The sequence below is a fragment of the Periplaneta americana genome, chromosome 7 (genome assembly GCF_040183065.1).
Source record: "Periplaneta americana isolate PAMFEO1 chromosome 7, P.americana_PAMFEO1_priV1, whole genome shotgun sequence".
Taxonomy (NCBI): Eukaryota; Metazoa; Arthropoda; class Insecta; order Blattodea; family Blattidae; genus Periplaneta; species Periplaneta americana.
In genome coordinates, this window is record NC_091123.1 from 34112872 (window position 1) to 34133741 (window position 20870).

The window sequence follows — 20870 nt, forward strand, 5'->3', positions numbered from 1 at the left end:
TAAACAATCTGTAACTATACAATGGGAATTGCTTTGCAGTAGTTATATATACGAAACCCCTTGTTTAAGCGTTGTATATAGAGAAAAAATGGCCGCCCCTCTAACAGCTGTTCGTATCGACTGTCATTTTATGATGATGGATGCCTTGTAACCACAGAAGAACATACCAAAGAGCACAGAATAAGTAGAATATTATTGCTGTAGCTTGTACTCTTTGACCTAAATATAGTGTGGTAATCGATCAGAGCCAGTTGTACTATCGATTCTTAACACGGCACACTAGAGCGCTCTACCGGATACAATAGAGAATCTCAGATATTCTATTACCTTTCGTAATGAAGTAATGACGAATCTATGACGTAGCTGTGTAACAGTTATACTGTTATACACGACGTATGTAGTGATTATTAGTAAGGAATTTGCACACGACTTATAAACGAGCTACTCATTGTATAAATATAAGAGAGTTAAACGTCTGTATATAGAGTTTTTATTAGTAAGATCGTTAATGAATAGTGAAACAAAAAGCAATAAAATACAACTTATGCTTTTAGTATATTTGCTATGACAAGAGACCAGCAACTTAACTTCGAGCAATGGAACTCTCAACTGAGGTGTCAATCATTTGGCCACTGTAGAAAAGACGAACCACTTCTATGAAAAATGCTCACTTTGACATGCCTGAAAACAGACCTGAATTCGTTGACCTCGTACATCTGTATTACGGAAAGAAGCAAGAGGGATGTGTTAGCGGCGATGTTGTCAGACTGCTGAAACTTCCAATTCAATTTTCTAATTAACCGTGGATTTAATCACAAATTTAATATAGGTTTCCTATTCATTTAAGTGTACCTATCGTTCCTTTCAATCTAAACGATAAAATTACTTCCATTCCGTATAATAATAGTAATAATAATGATAATAATACTTGTAATAATGATAATGATAATACTACTACTAATAATAATAATAATAATAATAATAATAATAATAATAATAATAATAAAGACTGAGTACTGAACCCAAAACTCGCGGCTTATCTGTACTATGACCGTGGCTCGACTTTGACAAACGTCGCTGTCAGAAATACAAAAAGTGTTAATGATTGTATGTAAATTTTACACGTATAGCATCAATTTTATTACAAAACTGCAAAGCAACAATCCATTCCTAATTTATTTCTTTAATTATTTCACTACAAATTAGAATTGTACGTATAATACTTACCGAGTAAAGGAGCCTTGAACATTTAAGGCAAAAAACTTTTTATAATATTGTCTCCCTCACCAAAATGTTATTTGCACTTTCATGTGTATTCTACCTAAGGAATAAGCTGTTAAAATTTGCACAATCATACCATTTTCACCCTGTATTTGCTACCATCTTTTTCACATATCCAAACCGTTGTATTTTTTTAATTTCAACCTGTAATTTTTAAAGTTAATTTTTCGTATCGTATCATTTCCAATTCTATCCAGTTTAGAGCATTGCGATGTAAAAAATTAATTTCCGCTTACTACACTTCGAATTATTTTAATGTTGAGTCCATATTCCATACTTCTGCACGATATTTCTTAATGTTGGTTAATAAATAGGTATGTATTTTGATTTATTTAAACATTAGTTTATCCTATAAAATTCTGTTCAGACTAGCTCGTTCAATTCGATCCATATTATTCTCTTTGTTATTTGAGAATCATTATTCTCCTCTATTGTAATTTCCAGTCTCAAATATTAATGTTAACACAAAATAATGTCAATACACATTGACATGTATTATGTACTTCCAGATAATAACAACGTTCTCTCGTAATAAATAGACATTTCGTTACTTTTCCATATCTGGCGACAACTTACCTTTCAAACATTTTGTATATGTGACATCAACGACGTAACCTCCTTTGCAGTCGCACATGTCATACATCGAAGGATTACAAAATGAATTTTCAATATTGGAGCAATCTGCATCATTTTCACAATCTCTTCCAATACCTGAAAGATTATAAAAGAAAAAATTCACTGTCGAACCTTGTTTGTGTAGAATGTTATGTAATTACGCCTTGTATTAACATTACTTTTTAGGTATAGCGATCCTTCGCTAGGTTTATAGTTGGGATACGCATATTAAATATACATGTAAGAAGGCATTCTCTATTCTCCATTCACTAAAAAGATTGTATCATTATCCATCTAAATTAAAACAGACGCTGGTACAGACACTCATTCTACCTCACTTCGATTATTGCGACGTTTTGTTCAGTGATCTCAGGATTGATTCCGCCCAGAAACTACAGCGTGTTCATAACGCGTGCGTCCGCTTCATTTGTAATGTTCGATACTATGATCATATCTCACCTTCTTTCGAGAAGTTATCATGGCTTAGGTTACATGAGAGGAGAAATCTGCACTCACTTTCTCTCCTATATCGAATTATGCACACTTCATCTCCCTATTATTTATTCGCTCGTTTTCATACTCTCTCTCGCTATCATAATATTAATACTCGATCACAACGCGATAACACGCTAGAAATTCCACTTCACACGTCATCTCTGTATTCCTCATCTTTCACTGTTGCTACCTCTCGTCACTGGAACTCTCTGCCGCCTGAAGTCAAGGGCTGCCGAACATTGAAATCTTTCAAATCCAAGTTAGAAAATTATCTTATGACGAGTTGCCAAACTAACTTACTATTATGACAAGTGTTGTATTGCATGTTTCCACGTATTCACATTTTTTTTATGTTCTAGTGATATTTAACTTATTTCATATTTTTGTTTTCATATTTTCCGATAATGGTATATCTCTAATGTGATAAGTTGAGCTATATATAAACATAATTTTCCTTACTGTGTATACTTAAAAATATTGTATTCATTGTATGCTTTGTACTGCACTATTGTATTACTACTATTAGTAGGCTATTATTATTACTATTAGGCCTGTTATTATTTTATTATTATTATTATCATTATTATTATTATCATTACTATTCTTATTTATTATTATTATTATTATTATTATTATTATTATTATCAATAATTGTCTTATTTTTTTATACTTTGTAGGCCTCATTTATTTTTTACCTGCTGTTCACATTTTATTATGCTTTTTTCTTTCTTTCTGTATGTTATATATTATGTCTGATTTCTTCTTACTTGTTGTTTACATTTTATTATTATTATTATCTTATTCAGTTTTGTGTGTACTTTGTAAATTTGTAGTGTTTCTATAATGCAGTTTTTACTCCTGGTTGAGTGTTAGAGAAGGCCGTATGGCCTTAACTCTGCCAGGTTAAATAAATCATTATTATTATTATTGTTATTATTATTATTATTATTATATTTATGTCAGAAAATTCCCAGTTAAAGTTTATAATGTTTACCTGTCAAATTATGAACTCCAGTAGTCGAAATACACTATGTCAAATAATTTTATTGCTTGGAGGGTGAAGTGAGAAAAGTGAATGAAATAAATGACAATTAGGAGAAGCGATTAAAAGGTACGCGAACAAGCATCCTTACAAGGGAAATTGTGTTTGATTGCTTGGAACCAATTGAAAATGTTGAAATTTATGTGGGGACGAGATGTATACATGACTCCATACATGAAGACTTAGAACTTATCGCAACTATTACATGTGAGTTTGTATACGAAAAAATCGAAAAATCGAAGGAGAATTGGGAGGAAAATTTAAAAGGTACGCAAAACGCGTCCTTGCAAGTGGGTTGGGGGCTGTACAAAACTAAATATGTGAGCTCCAAGCCTGTTGGCCACTAGTCTCACTCCGGGTTACGCTGCTCCCCTGAAGGAGCTCTAGAAAATTTTGAAGGGGAAGCCGAAATTGGACGTAACCTCTTAGGTACCACATACGCGAGGGGGGCTGACATTGATCAAATGATCATGGAACGGGGCGAGGAGGAGTTGGCTGGTGTTTGCCGTTAGAATGGCAAGACGCCGTCATCTGTTGTTCGATGACAAAGCATGTGAAGGCCGTCGGAAGAAGCGCCGTGAAATCTAATCTGCAATTTGAGAGGTCCCTGTCCTTTCAATTTGCGACTTATTGAGTGACCTCGTATATTTAATAGACTATTTATATTATCTGAACTAGGGCATACATCGTTTATAATAAGGGTGGAATATATATGGGGAAGGGCATATAGGTCCGTGGCCCATTTCTTACAGGGCTCATCCCGACATTTGTCTTACGCCTGAGGAAAACCACGGAATACCTTAGGCAAGATGAGTTGTCTCATGTATAAGAGACTAGCCAATTTGGCTATTATGTAGGAGGTGATTGTTGTCATGAGCCTTGTTGAATCGTCTCAATTTTGAGACAAGCCATTTGGCTATATGATGGCTCAATTACGAAGAGGGGGAGAGATGTAATTAGTTGATTAATTTAAAGTAATTAGGGAGATTAATGGGAGTTTGTATACACCTGTGTAGTCGTATTTATTTGTTTGTGTTTTTTGTGCGTTGAGATGTCTTTGTAGTGTGTTCTACATAGGATAGACAGGCAGATCATTCCAAACACGCTACAAAGAACACATTAAAGCAATAACCAGAGGACACAATACATCTACATACGCCGATCACATAACCAATGCTAACCATACATACAATAGGCCTAACATAAATACGGACATGGAAATCCTACACATACAACCCAAGAACCAAAAACTCAACACGCAAGAACAATACGAAATAAACAAACACACTAAAACACACCCCAATCAAATTCTCAACACACAGATCAATTTCAATACACACACACTATTTGACTCCACACTTCAACACCTTTCAACAATCAAACACACCCACATAACAGGCAGAGAAGTTCGAGATGACGCCGTGATCTAGTAGGCTCTGAGGATGGTGCGTGAAGCACTGAAACAGCTGTAAGCCGGACAAATCTTACATAATTACACTAGTAAGTCCACTAGTTAATCAATTAATTATATTCAAGTATTAAAAGTAGTGTACGCAAGATTCAAAATGGAAAGGAATGAAATAAGGTGAATCCTCCTCTAATAATAATAATAATAATAATAATAATAATAATAATAATAATAATGGTACTCTCTGGTACTACTGACCTTGACAAGATTGCGCTCTGTCTCTATGACTGGAGAGTTGCAATCTTTTTCGCAACGTTCAGTGGCTTGAAATTAGTAGATTCTAAATTAAATTTTCACGCAAACATGAGCTATTCGCTCTGAAAATCTGCAGGATATTTTAATTCCACTCTGTATATATGAACAGCTGTGCGAAACTTGTTGCGTACATGCAGGTGGCGTCCCATCAAGACTCGGGCCACTTTTTTATGGAACTGTACAGTTAAAACAGAACAAACTGCACAGAACAAACAACTGTTACAAGAAATTCGTTCGTCAGAAAAGTATTGTATGTACGAGGACTGTGATTTATAACAGTGTACTCTCACGTGAACCTATTTTATAGCCGCATTTTGAATTGATTTTCTTCAATTTTTTTTTAATACTGTACTTTATTTTTAATAATAATAATACTTGATTTGATTCAGTTGTTGTGTTTTAATCTGTTTGAAGACAGCAGGAATAAGTGTGATGGAAAATATACACCAAATCTCAATTTTTAAAATCAGTGCTGAGTGTCCCGTATTTGTTTCTGGGAACCCCAAGCTTTTAGCGATTTATTTATAAGAGCGAATCGGAAAGCCTATTGATAAAGGAATTATCACTTGCAAATTTATTCACATCCACTTGTGCAAAGCTGATCGATAACGTTATACAGTAGTAACTGTTAAAATGAAGTTACCGTCACGTATCGTGCCTCACCTTGCCATGACAAGACGCAGTGACCGCTTATAACAGCCATCACATACACAACACACTGCACTGACATCGCCGCATTACAAACAGCAGGGCCTCCGTACTCACATCCTACGCAGCGGAGAGCTGCTGTGAATATGCTGAGGTTGACTCGTAAGCGAGGAGTTCTTGCCAACCTCTGAGAAAATTATCGGTTATTTTTCCGTGTTAACGTATTTTATAAGGAAGTGTCGGGTAAAGGCAGAAGTGTAGAATCCTTGACTGTGACGGGGATTGGCAAGGTAATTTACTAGTTACGTTTTTACATAAATTGTACTAATTTACTTGAAGTAGAAAATCATTTTTTTTCGTGTATTAGTAATATAAAGACTATTTTAATTATATTAATTTTAAATTTAATTTTCTGACACTGCACAGCCTGTATTTCAGTACAAAATTATTATTTTTTTAAGATTGTTTATGCAGCCCCCTATGAAGAGATGAAAAAATATGACTATCTACCTGTCCGTTCCCGCTATATTTTTATTTAAAAAGGAACTGATAATACATACTTCATACACTAGTACTTGCAGTGGCGCAAACTTATATGAACTCTTGGGGCCCCGGCCCACCAAATAATTTATCGCAGGGCTGGCAATTGGCTGCCCGTATTAGCGTTTTACCCGTACGGGCAAATGAAATCCGGTTTGTTCTCTCGCGGGAAGGAGTACTACCCGTCTCTAAGGTAGCGGTGAAGGGGAGAGTAGGATGTTCGTAATAATTTATAGCAGGCCTGGTAATTGGCATCCCGTATGTGCGTTTTACCCGTACGGGCAAATAAATCAGGTTTGTTCTCTGGCGGGAAGGAGTGCTACCCGTCTCTAAGGTAGCGGTGAAGGGGAGAGTAGGGAGTTCGTGATAATTTATCGCAGGGCTGGCAATTGGTTTCCCGTATGAGCGTTTTACCCGTACGGGCAAATGAAAACAGGTTTGTTCCCTCGCGGGAAGGAATGCTACCCGTCTCTAAGGTAGCGGTGAAGGGGGGAGTAGGGAGTTCGTAATAATTTATCGCAGGGCTGGCAATTGGCTTCCCGTATGAGCGTTTTACCCGTAGGGGAAAATGAAAACAGGTTTGTTCTCTCGCGGGAAGGAGTGCTACCCCTCTCTAAGGTAGCGGTGAAGGGGAGAGTAGGATGTTCGTAATAATTTATAGCAGGCCTGGTAATTGGCTTCCCGTATGTGGGTTTTACCCGTACGGGCAAATGAAAACAGGTTTGTTCCCTCGCGGGAAGGAATGCTACCCGTCTCTAAGGTAGCGGTGAAGGGGAGAGTAGGGAGTTCGTGGTAATTTATCGCAGGGCTTGCTTTTGGCTTCCTGTGTGAGCGTTTTACCCGTACGGGCAAATGAAATCAGGTTTCTTCCCTCGCGGGAAGGAGTGCTACCCCTCTCTAAGGTAGCGGTGAAGGGAGGGTAGGTAGTTCGTAATAATTTATCGCAGGGCTGGCAATTGGCTTCCCGTTGAGCGTTTTACCCATACGGGCAAATGAAATCAGGTTTGTTCTCTCGCTAGAAGGAGTGTTACCCGTCTCTAAGGTAGCGGTGAAGGGAGGGTAGGGAGTTCGTAGTAATTGGCTTCCCGTTGAGCGTTTTACCCGTACGGGCAAATGAAAACAGGTTTGTTCTCTCGCGGGAAGGAGTGCTACCCGTCTCTAAGGTAGCGGTGAAGGGGAGAGTAGGGAGTTCGTGATAATTTATAGCAGGCCTAGAAATTGGCTTCCTGTATGAGCGTTTTACCCGTACGGGCAAATGAAAACAGGTTTTTTCTCTCGCGGGAAGGAGTGCTACCCGTCTCTAAGGTAGCGGTGAAGGGGAGAGTAGGGAGTTCGTGATAATTTATCGCAGGGCTGACTTTTGGCTTCCTGTGTGAGCGTTTTCCGTACGGGCAAATGAAATCAGGTTTCTTCTCTCGCGGGAAGGAGTGCTACCCCTCTCTAAGGTAGCGGTGAAGGGAGGGTAGGGAGTTCGTAATAATTTATAGCAGGCCTGGAAATTGGCTTCCCGTTGAGCGTTTTACCCGTACGGGCAAATGAAAACAGTTTTGTTCCATCGCGGGAAGGAGTGCTACCCGTCTCTAAGGTAGCGGTGAAGGGAGTTAGTAGATCAGGTGTGAAGTATGTACTACATATCTCCATGGATGTCTCAAAGCAGAAACCTGGAACTGAGTTTGATAATGACTGGAACTTGTTATTTGTTTTTAAAGATCAGAGTAAGAAGATGGACAGTGTCTTATTTGTAAAACATGTCAGATGCAGAAAATATAATTTAAAGCTGCATTATGATGTGTTCCATGCTGAAAAATATAAAGATTCGTTAGTGATGAATTTACTCACTGTACTAAGTGAGGACGTAGCTAAGAGATATTATTTCAATTTGTATTTAATATGTTTAACATTCTAATGTTCGATCCAGATTATATTACGTCTGTTCATATAAACAACTCACAGTATACCCAAAACTGCGGGTGAATGACTCGTCACTACATTACGATATACACAGTAGAATCACGTCCTAAAATTCGAAGTTGAATCGTGCAGTTTAATGAACGGTTTTCAGCGTGACAGAAGTTACATCCTTCAATCGCAAGAAGTTGAATGCAGTCTTCTGTCTCGGACCGTTAAGGGAGCCTTGGGGAGGTTGCCGAAGCAGGAGTGGTACATGGACTCTGTTGGCTGTAGGGACTGGTCGTTAAGAGGATCAAGTTGTTAGGTCGGTGCGGGTAGATCAGGCGTGGCGAAAATGTGACTCACGAGCACATTGTGGCTCGCAATGATAGCTGTGCATTTCTCTTGCTTCCTACCTCCTCCAACCCCCACTCTCTCACTCACTGGAGTCAAACTCTGCTCCATTTGTATTTGTCTCTGACCTGCGAGTGGCGTATCGTCTCAATGTCTCTCTCGAAACCATGTACCTCTACAAAAACAAAAGTTTCAAGTAGGATGGGAGGACGCATTTTTTGCTGCCAATATGATGAGTATGTATGATTTGTTCACAAGTATTACGATAAAAATTGTAGTATGACATAAAACGGCATTGTAATATATGTCACTCATGAAACATTAAAAGGTTAAGTGGTGTTATTATTATTATTATTATTATTATTATTATTATTATTATTATTATTATCATCATCATCATCATCACCATCATCATCATCTCTATATGTCGATCCTTTTTCAGCAGATGTACTGTCTGGATAATGCGGTTAGGTCTTCAATTTAAACTCACAGTGATGTTAAATGAAAGCTAGATGTAAGGACTTGACAAATGTTGAACTTTTCAAATATTTGCCAAAAAATAAATATCCGAAGCTTCGTTCTTTCGCTTGCTCTGTTGAAACTATGTTCACTGCAACTTACGTTTGTGAAAAATTATTTTCAACAATGAAAATAGTAAAAACCAAATTTAGATCACGACTGACAGACAAATACCTTCGTGATCAACTACGACTGGCAGTAAGTGACATAATTCCTGATTTTGAAACTCTGTCGCAGAGTCATTCTAAAGACTGTTAATTTCAGGTTGTGATAATGTGTCCTATGTTTTCCTGTTCATTTCTTTCTTCGTTACACGTACTAAACATTAGTTTGTTGCCTAGCCTTGTACTGTATAAAATTATATTTAAGTGCTTGATGTGAGGAAAATGAAAATCCGTTAATAAGTCAGACAGTTGCTTAACTTCTCCTTCGGGTGTCCGCCTCCCTTCATATTTGCTATGCACGTTGCAGGTTACACAGTGGCTCGGCGCACGATCACGCCACGGCTGCCGTAGAGCAGTGATCGCCAAAAGCTGTGTCGCGACACATGCCCCTGCCTCCACTCAAGCGTAGCCATGGCATCATACCCCACCCTCCGTTTACAGCCATCACTTCGATATATGTAAGTAAAGACATTTGTCAACAGCGGACGTACACATGTAATGTTACAAGTGTGTAGGATAATATGTTTCGATGTCTTTTCGAAAACAGATAGTAAGTAAAAACTTAATGTTAAGGAGCATGGGAGGAAAAGTATTTATTTTGTGCAGATGGCGAAAATATGAGATACTTAATTTCTTATAAAATTTTAAGTGAAGTATAAAAGAACAATGTACGTTGTCATTATTCTTCTTGATATAAAGACTACCACGCCCTTACCTGTAACTTGAATATTTTATTAACAAACGGATAATAAAAAGTATCGGCTTCTATGTCTTAATCGGTGTAAAATACTTCCACGTTTTTTGACGTATGTAGTGTAATTTGAATATTTCATTAATAAATAAACAATAAAATGTATCGGCTTCTATGTCTTAATTGGAGTAAAATACTTCCACGTTTTTTTTAGTATGTAGTGTAATTTACAACTTCGTGACCAGCCTGGTACGTTTTTCTAATTTCAAATATCTGCTGATGTAAAGTACACTTTCTATTTATGGTAAATAAGAAAATAAATTTATTTTATTTTATTAATAATACAAAAATAATGAATAGGAGAATAAAAAATAACATGGAAAAAAGTGTGTATAGTTAATAAGTAGAAGAATATTATATTGCTTTTGTTTTTTGATCACAGTCCGTCTCTACACTGTTATTCTCTGTATTACCTGAAGAGATACCCACTCCACCCCTCACCCTGCGTTAGTGGTATGCGGGTTATATTTCTATTACGTCACAATTTCGTGGTGTTTGGCAACCACTGGCGTAGAGGATCGGTGGGCACGCAACTCATTCCGTATCGGGAGGGTGTACAATAGACCTCAGGTCGTAGTGCGTGGAATGTTCCCTCCCTCTTAAAAAAATGGTTAAAAATGTGTGAAATTTGTCAATAAAATCATGTTATACAATTAAAAAACTTCCAACATACGTGTGTTTAAGATCGGTATTTTCGTTGCTCCGAAGCTTTATGTAAGTGCTACATTGCATTTAGTTTGTGATTTCAATGATAAGAAGCATTTTCGGATGAGCAAGCAGAGGAATCAATCCGGACGCAGCCTTGAGACTGTCCAGCGCATCTTAACGCCGCTAGAACTGAATTTGGGTTGGGTACCAATGTTTTATTTGGTCGAACGCAGTCCGTTTAAAAACTAGGCCCATTAGTGTCCAAAGCGGAGAATGAGTTAAATCAGTTTTCCGCAATAGCTCATTGCACAGCACTAGAGTAGCTAATACAGCATCTTAACACTTGAGGCTTGAGTTAGGTACTGATTTTTGTATTAATTACTTTTGTAAAGTGATGTAAGTAACATTAATATTTTGGGATGTGAATTTCTACAGAATTAGTTGCATGGTCTTTACTTTTAAAGGCAAATTAAATCAGATGTATCATTTTTCAGGGATATAAAAGTGTAATTTTTGTGTACTGCGTTAAACGAAGGTTTTTTCTTTTTCTTTTCTTATTTGGCTGCAGGGTAAATTAATATAGCCATATTATATACATTCTAATTCACTGGTCAACAAAATTAAACTTATTTTTTGTTAATAGATAAAGAATGGGTGATCTTTATAGCATTTTTCTTGCTGATTTCAGATCTGTTTTCAAAATTTTTGTATCACCCAGGGCTTTTGAGTAATTATATGAAATGTACTTCAGAATTTTCTAGTATTGATACCTTGTAAAATTTTCCTTAAATCATATTTATTTACCTAAAATGTATGTGAAATAGATTTTAGGCTATACTTCGCTTGAGAAACATCTTTTTGGGTGTCCAGCAGTAGTCTGACAATATTTGGGCTCCATTTTCCCTGGTAGCGCCTTTCCAGTTCAGAAAAATTCTGATGAAAATGCTCCTCATGTTCGTTACTCACTACTGGGACCTGCAAACCTCAGAAACCTGCAGAAAAGTATATTCTATTATCCATGTGCTAAAAAGGATAAATGTTCATCTCCCCTCTTGCTTAAAAAAAGTCCCTTGTGCAGGCACTTGTATTTCTCTATTTTGACTATGCTGACATTTTACTGACTGACCTCTCCAGCGACAACAAAACGAAACTTCAACGTGCTCATAATTTGTGTGTACGTTTTGTAAATATGATCATATTACCCCCATCCCTGGAAGCAATAGGTTGGCTTAAACTAGATAAGAAAAGAAATTTACATTCACTCCTCTTTCTCTTCGAAATCTTGAACTCTTCTATTCCTTCGTACCTGTCGTCTCGCTTCACTTACCTTCCCACCATAATCTGAACACACGCTCTCATCATGAAACAATACTAACAATACCATCCCATCGCACCTCCTCATACTCATCCTCTTTCACAATAGCCCTGCCAAGACTCTGGAATTCGCTACCTGCTAGCATCAGGGACTGTCGAAATAAAATTGAATTCAAACGCAAACTTACTAGGCACTTGGTCAGTAATTGATTTCTTGTAAATAGTTTCCTTAATCTATCACAAAATATTTCAATATCCAGTAATTTCATCACTATACAAGTTTGTTATTCTAGGTTTAATTTGTAATTCAGTAAATATAAAATATTCTTTGTTTTCTATGATAAATTATCAAGCTTTAATTAGTCAGGTAATCTTTTCGTACTTTGATTTTTATGGTAATTGTAATTGTAAATTGAATACTAATTGTAATTTTATTTGTAATTGTAATTGTAAATTTAATATTAATTGTAATTTTATTCTTCATAATATTATAGTTGTCATCCCCTGGTAGAGGGGCAGAGAAGGCCTGACGGCCTTATATGTACCAGGTTAAATAAATAAATAAATACTAAATACCCGAAGGTTTTGAGGAAATAAAAAATAGAGGAGAATCAAAGAAGTTATTATGAGAGATAAAACACACACCATCACTTTATAGTTCTGAATCAGCTCGCTGACAAGTTCTCTGTAATCTTCTGATCTGTACTTCCTAAAAAGTAACAGCCTCTTGAATGATTCTTAGGTTCCTGGCATGTCATTGGAATTGAAAAGGCATATGACGGGATTTTTTAGCCAATCAGTTAATATAATTACATGAAGCACAACAGATTTCAGAGGCTCAGCTCTTGTCTTCATCTATTTAGCAATCAAAAGAACACTCGCAAGCTATTTTAACTAGTGTAGTAAAATTCACCTGCGTGCTTTCAAAGTTAATTAACAACAAACATAACAAAAATTGTTTGTGATTTGCCCTGTATTTCGAGGTATGTTTTACTTCATAAGATACCTCTACCACACTTATTAGGGCAAAGATGGATTATGAAACTTGTTTCATAATTGTAAGTTCCAACTCAACTGAGAATTAATACTAAACTCTCACAGTCTTGTGAGGGATAAAATTCAATTTTATAAATTTTGACTTCACAGGCAACAGTGATCTAAAGTTAAAGGTCAACTGTTAAAACAATAAAATGAAATATTTGGAACATTTTCTTTCCATTAGCATGTTAAGGACTGTATATAACAATAAAAATAAACCAATTTTTCTAAAATTACAAAAAATGATGGGTGGTAGAAAAATTCTGACTTCATTTTTGGAATCAGCATATCACATTACATAAGAAACAGCAGAAATTGTGCATTTAACAAAATCATTATTGACCAGTGATTATAGATGAAACGGAAACTACTAACAGGAATGTTAAAGCTGAACAGTCTTGTGAAATACGTCAAAAGCGTAAATAGGAAATGTCACCTTCGTCACACAGCTCTTTTCAGGCATGATATATTGTGAAGTTGGTCAAACTGTGTGGTCCTATTTACAAAGCTCACCTCTAGCTTGTACGTTAGTTTCCGCTCCATGTACTTTACAAGAATGTCGATAATTTTGTTTGGCTTAAGAATGGCGTAAGTTCAGTGACGGTTCATCGGGGAAGGGAAGGAAGGAACGTCCCCCTCACATTTTTCTTATTTTGAAAGTAAATACCAAATAAAATATGTGCCTTGAAATTCGAGGAAGATTAGATAATTTTTAAGTTCATAGCTATATGAAAATCTCGGTTGATCGAGTTTTAAATGACGCTCTCTCATGTGCTGCGCGAAAACTTTGAGAAGGATGCGAGATTGTTTGTGAGGACGAAAGTCAATCTTTTCCTCCTTTTACTATAGTTATAAACACATAGACAACAGCGCACTAGCGGCCAGAGAAAGAGGCAGAGTTTTAAAGCAAGTAAATGAACGGATAGGGAGGAGATCCTCCTCGGACTCTGCACATGTGCGGGAAATAGTGGGTGTTCAGTTCAAAATGTGTCATGGCTCGCTGATGAGCCTAGAGAATTCAATCTTCCTACACTTCCGCAGAGGTGTATAACCTAAGAGCCAGAGAAGTTGCCTAGCAAGTACGGCGTTCATTCTGAAGAGTACGTACCGATACGTACGGTAACGCCGGTAGTGGCAGGAATGTGAACTGTTTGGAAATACGTACTGTCGGGATATGGGGAGAGGGTTAAGACGATTACTTACGTATTTGTTGACATTAACTTCGACGGTCAACATGGACACGGAGCATTTGATTTGTGTTGTGGAATGTTACCGTACGCAACCGATGATAACAAATACCCCGCGTACGACTTGCCGGCGCAAAACACAGTTCGAAAGAGGTTATGGTAGCACACAGACCGTACAGACCGCCATCTGTTGCTACGACGTTCAAGTTATACCGTACACGTTCTCAAGTTCAGATTGTAGAACGCCTTAAATAATAGGCAACTTCTCTAACATATAAGCTGAAACTCGCTTCAAATCGGTGACCCAACAACAGTGACGTCATGACACACTTTGAAATGAACACCCAGTAGTGTTGCAGACAGAAACCGAGTGGTCGTGCAGCAAGCTCGCTACCGCTGCCATCTAGCGATGTTGCATTCAACCAAACTATAACACATAGGAGGCGGCACAATAAAAACAGTTTTAACGCATAGCCATTAAAGACACGATATAAACTTTTTAAAAATTATGAATAAAATATTATTCATTGCACATTATACAGGCTACTGTTTATGGTTTGAAACTTTCGAGGATATTTGAAAGTTAAAGTCGGGTTTATATAAAACAAAGAAGAAGTCGTTCTGCATTAGTATTACAGATCTTTTTGGCTCCTATATTTTAACAATAATGGTAGTACGACTTTACAAGAACTCACATTCTTCATAAGCATGTGATACTAAACTTGTAAAATGTACATGTGACATCACAGACCACGTGGGTGGGTACAGTGTTTTCGCTTTCCTAACAGATTACTTCCCATTCCCACTTCCGTAAAACAGTTCCTGTTACATGTTAGTAGCTAGTCTCTGTTGTAATGTGCGCGAAAAATGCTGCGAGGTTGTGAATTTCCTTGTAATTATTAATTTGTGCAATTATCCAACAATGAGTGGAAGTTAAAACTTTAGGAAACTCAGTTTACAACAACAGTTTATTGCTATACGAAAGGGAAGGCCAACCCCAACATTATCTGGTCTTCCATGTATCCATGTAGACATGATTCATTCAAGAAGGTGTCATTTTGTGCTGTTAATGTCTTTCCTCCTCTTAAGAAATATGCAAGAGCAGCCACTGCGTAAGTTAGATTAGATAAGATACTTACACTCCTAGTAACTGACAAATATAGTTCGAATCACTGCGTTCTTTACATACACCAAGCTGTCGCTTCCTTTTTTTTTTTTTTTTTTTTCGTTTGTTGAGGTGTGTTCTGTAAGTAAACATCCCGATTCGTCGAATTAATATATTATAAGGTAAGTTGGCCTACCAGTGGCGTAGCATATCTTTCAGGGATCGTTTCGCGTCTGCCTGTACATTAGCGAATACTTACTTACTTACTTACTTACTTACTTACTTACTTATTTACTTACTTACTGGCTTTTAAGGAACCCGGAGGTTCATTGCCGCCCTCACATAAGCCCGCCATCGGTCCCTATCCTGAGCAAGATTAATACATTCTCTATCATCATATTCCACCTCCCTCAAATCCATTTTAATATTATCTTCCCATCTACGTCTCGGCCTCCCTAAAGGTCTTTTTCCCTCCGGCCTCCCAACTAACACTCTATATGCATTTCTGGATTCGCCCATACGTGCTACATACCCTGCCCATCTCAAACGTCTGGATTTAATGTTTCTAATTACGTCAGGTGAAGAATACAATGCGTGCAGTTCTGTGTTGTGTAACTTTCTTCATTCTCCTGTAACGTCATCCCTCTTAGCCCCAAATATTTTCCTAAGCACCTTATTCTCAAACACTCTTAACCTATGTTCCTCTCTCAAAGTGAGAGTCCAAGTTTCACAACCATACAGAACAACCGGTAATATAACTGTTTTATAAATTCTAATTTTCAGATTTTTTGACAGCAGACTGGATGATAAAAGCTTTTCAACCGAATAATAACAGGCATTTCCCATATTTATTCTGTGTTTAATTTCCTCCCGAGTATCATTTATATTTGTTACTGCTGCTCCAAGATATTTGAACTTCTCCACCTCTTCAAAAGATAAATTACCAATTCTTATATTTCCACTTCGTTCAATATTCTGGTCACGAGACATAATCATATACTTTGTCTTTTCGGGATTTACTTCCAAACCTATCCCTTTACTTGCTTCCAGTAAAATTCCCGTATTTTCCCTAAACGTTTGTGGATTTTCTCCTAACATATTCACGTCATCCGCATAGACAAGCAGCTGATGTAACCCATTCAATTCCAAACCCTCTCTGTTATCCTGAACTTTCCTAATGGCCTACTCTAGAGCAAAGTTAAAAAGTAAAAGTGATAGTGCATCTCCTTGCTTTAGCCCACAGTGAATTGGAAAAGCATCTGACAAAAACTGACCTATACGAATTCTGCTGTACGTTTGACTGAGACACATTTTAATTAATCGAACTAGTTTCTTGGGTACACCAAATTCAATAAGAATATCATATAAAACTTTTCTCTTAACCGAGTCATATGCCTTTTTGAAATCTATGAATAACTGATGTACTGTAGCCTTATACTCCCATTTTTTCTCCATTATCTGTCGAATACAAAATATCTGGTCAGTAGTTGATCTATTACGGCTAAAACCACACTGATGAATACTTTAGTTAAAACATGTAGAAATATTACAATTGGACCACAGTCTTTCTCCCTACCCATGTGTTCCTTATCTGCACATTTTCGTTAAATAAAATGTAATGTAACCCATATTTTTTCCATTCAAGGGCACCCCACTACCATGCACAGTGGAACTGAAAAATAAGTACTATATTTCTCACCTAGAACAGACGGCAACGAGGTGGATTCGAGATCTGAGACTGCGTTTGGTTGTGGGTTCGAATTCAGTTTGGGCTGATTGTCGGTATAAATAACTATAGTCAAAATTGGCTTGATTTTAATTTCTTTTTGTCAAATATTAAATAAGAATAATTCATGGCGTTACAGCCCGTGAAGGGCCTAGACCGACGAGCCGGCTACTGGCCTCACGGCCACATGCCGAAGCAGAGGTGGACGATCATCCAACCAGAATGTAGGTATCGTGTGGTTAGCACGATGATCCCCCCAGCCGTTATAGCTGGCATTCGCAACTGGATTTCGCTACCTATCGTAGCTCCCCAAGTGCATCACGATTCTGGGTGGGCACCGGTCCTATACACTGGCATAAATTTCATGAGAAAATTTCTTCCTCCATGAGGACTCGAACCAGCGCGCATTCCGTAACGCGAGTCCTAGGCAAGATGCCTTAGACCACGACGCCACGGCTCTGGACGTTAAATATTAGAACACAACATTAATCCCTTCCTCTTTAACATCTATTAGTCAATGATCTTTGAATAATCGTAGTAATTTAAGTTTAGTAATACCCTAGATCATATATGTAACAGATATGTCGGGCTTACAGGCTTTAAGGTTAACAACTTTTGTCAGGTTTACTACGCTGCCATCTACTGGGTGTTCAGTTCAAAATGTGTCATGGCTCGCTGTATGCCGTCATGTGGCTAGCTGATGAGCCTAGAGAATTCAATCTTCCTACACTTCCGCAGCTCAGGTGTATAACCTAAGAGGCAGAGAAGATGGCTAGCAAGTACGGCGTTCAATTTGAAGAGTACGTACCGATACGTACGGTAACGCCGGTAGTGGCACGAATGTGAACTGTTTGGAAATACGTACTGTCGGGATATGGGGAGAGGGTTAAGACGATTACTTACGTATTTGTTGACATTAACTTCGACGGTCAACATGGACACGGAGCATTTGATTTGTGTTGTGGAATGTTACCGTACGCAACCGATGATAAAAAATACCCCGCGTACGACTTGCCGGCGCAAAACACAGTTCGAAAGAGGTTATGATAGCACACAGACCGTACAGACCGCCATCTGTTGCTACGACGTTCAAGTTATACCGTACACGTTCTCAAGTTCAGATTGAAGAACGCCTTAAATAATAGGCAACTTCTCTAACATATAAGCTGAAACTCGCTTCAAATCGGTGACCCAACAACAGTGACGTCATGACACACTTTGAATTGAACACCCAGTAGTTGTTACATAAGGAGTCACGTCATCATTATCATTTGAATTGCATTAGCGACTGCGCTGCCATCTCATGTTCGTTAACGGCGGACGGGTGGCGATCCTGGCGGTTGTTCTCTTCAAAGTGCTGCCGATTTTAACGTAGCGAGGAGTTATCTGTTACATATATGATCTAGGGTAATACATAATATTGTAGGTCTTCTATTTTTTATTGCAAACGTCTTTATTTGAAAGAAGCTGTAGTTTTGAAATATCTGGGCACCATTATTCATGTTTCTTATCTACAATATGCAGCACATTACGTAAAACAATTAAAAAATTTGTCAGTCTTTGTCGTATTTTACCATGAATATTTCATGCACTACCACCGGGTGTATACCCAATTGTAGTGTTAATAAATACATACATACATACATTAATAAATACATACATACATATACAGTTTATTTAGCACTTTTTAGTCTACCAATCCAATATTATTGCGTAGAGTGGAACTTCAAAACTTTCTTCATATCTTTACAAAGAAAAATCAGAATCTGCTTTAAAAACTCTATTAATTACATTTATAACTCATCTTTTCTGAATTTGTTTGGTTGTTGGTTTCTAATGTGCTATTTTAGCATTTAAGCCATGAACGGTCTCGCTCTCCAACAGTTGGCTGCAATGCAGGTTTCAGCCGCTACTGCTGACGAGATTTCCAAGTGTGATGCACCCATCTCGATTACTTTTCTGAATTTAAAATCTAAGATTAAACAACTACACAAATATGCATTATTGAATTATTATCACAAAAATCACAAAGGCTATATACTTACCATTTTCTTATATTTACAACACTAGACGGAAAGTCAGTTAATTTACAATTAAGAGAGCAACATTTTTCACAACGGCAGTTTAAAACAGAGTATTAGCCTATACTTCGTTCCATAATGTCTTAAAGGAGTAAACATTGCCGGCAGAGAGGAGAGAAGTATAATTGCTATTCAACCAATGACAGATTCCACGCTTGACTTGAAGTTGGGTGGGCATAGAACTTCAATTCAAACGTAGAATGATGCCTCTGTCATTGGTTGAATAGCAGTTATACTTCTCTTCTCCTCTGCCGGCAATATTTACATCTCCTGTCAGACATTACGGAACAAAGCATAGGACCAAGATCATATAACTCCATAATCAGAATACACCCAAAATTTTCAACATATTCCGTTATTAAGTTCAATTAAAAAAATTAAACATCTGCTTATAACTTATTTTTAAATTGATTCTTTGTGTAAATTATTTTGTGTTAATATTTTTGTCTTTTATTTTTATATTTATGTGTACTAACTTTTAGGGGTGGTTCTCCAGCTTGGGGGTTGGGCGAAGGGCTAACAACCCATCACCGTAAAAAAACTGCTTGTTACGTATCCCTATAATAAGCCTCGGAATAGGACTGATTCTCTGGCACGACCACAGCAAAGGAATAAGGATTTGAGATTTGGCACTTGGAACGTAACTAGTCTTTATAGAACAGGAGGGGTAACATTAGTAGCAAAAGAACTAGCTAGATATAGAATAGACTTCGTAGGAGTACAAGAGGTTAGGTTAGATGGGAATGGCATATCACAAATAGGAGATTACTTGTTGTATTATGGGGAAGGAAACAATAATCACCAATTAGGAACAGGATTCTTTGTTCATAAAATAATAAAATCAGCAGTAAAAAAGGTCGAATTTATCAGTGACAGGTTATCATATTTAGTACTTAAGGGTAGATGGTGCGACATCATAGTTATAAATGCTCACGCCCCTACAGAAGAGAAAGACGACCATATAAAGAATAGCTTCTATGAGGAATTGGAACATACTTTTGATCAGTTCCCTAGATATCACATGAAAATTTTATTGGGGGATTTCAATGCTAAAGTAGGACGGGAGGATATTTTTAGACCAACTATTGGAAAAGAGAGCCTACACGCAATTAGTAGTGACAATGGAGTTAGATTAGTCAACTTTGCCACATCGAAAAATTTAATTGTCAAAAGTACAACATTCCCCCATAAGGATATACATAAATATACTTGGACTTCTCCAGATGGATTGACACACAACCAAATAGATCACATCTTGATAGATAAACGGAGACATACTAGTATAGTAGATATTCGAACTTTCAGGGGTGCAGACTGTAATTCTGACCATTATTTGATGATTGGAGAATTAAGAGAAAGATTATCAGTAGCCAAGCGAGTAGAGCAACAAGTTAATATTACTAAATTCAATATTTTGAAATTAAAGGACGAGGAAGCTAAGCAAAATTATCAGGTCGAAATTTCGAATAGGTTTGCCACTTTAGAAAGTTCCGACGAAGTTGAGAAAGAATTAGATGTTAATAGCGTGTGGGAAAATATCAGAGATAGTATCAAAATTGCAGCTGAGCAGAGCATAGGTTATTATGAAACGAAGAAAAAGAAGCCGTGGTTTGATGAAGATTGTTGCATGGTAGTAGAAAGAAGGAAACAGGCAAAATTGAAATTCTTACAGGATCCAGTTGAGGAGAAGAGAGATAATTATTTCAATGAAAGACGGGAAGCAAGTCGTACACTTAGGAATAAAAAGAG

General features: G+C 37.2%; 1 protein-coding gene across 1 annotated transcript in view; it reads right to left on the minus strand.

Moving 5' to 3' along the window:
- LOC138703048 (multiple epidermal growth factor-like domains protein 10) overlaps positions 1-5977 on the minus strand; it is a 53808-nt gene extending 47831 nt beyond the window's left edge. The window contains exons 1-2 of the mRNA XM_069830585.1: positions 5820-5977; positions 1858-1992 (exon numbers count right to left, since the gene is read on the minus strand). Of these exons, the coding sequence (XP_069686686.1) occupies positions 1858-1992; positions 5820-5886 (202 nt within the window). The 5' untranslated portion in view covers positions 5887-5977. The remainder of the gene's footprint in view (positions 1-1857; positions 1993-5819) is intronic.
- Between the last annotated feature and the right edge of the window lie 14893 nt (positions 5978-20870).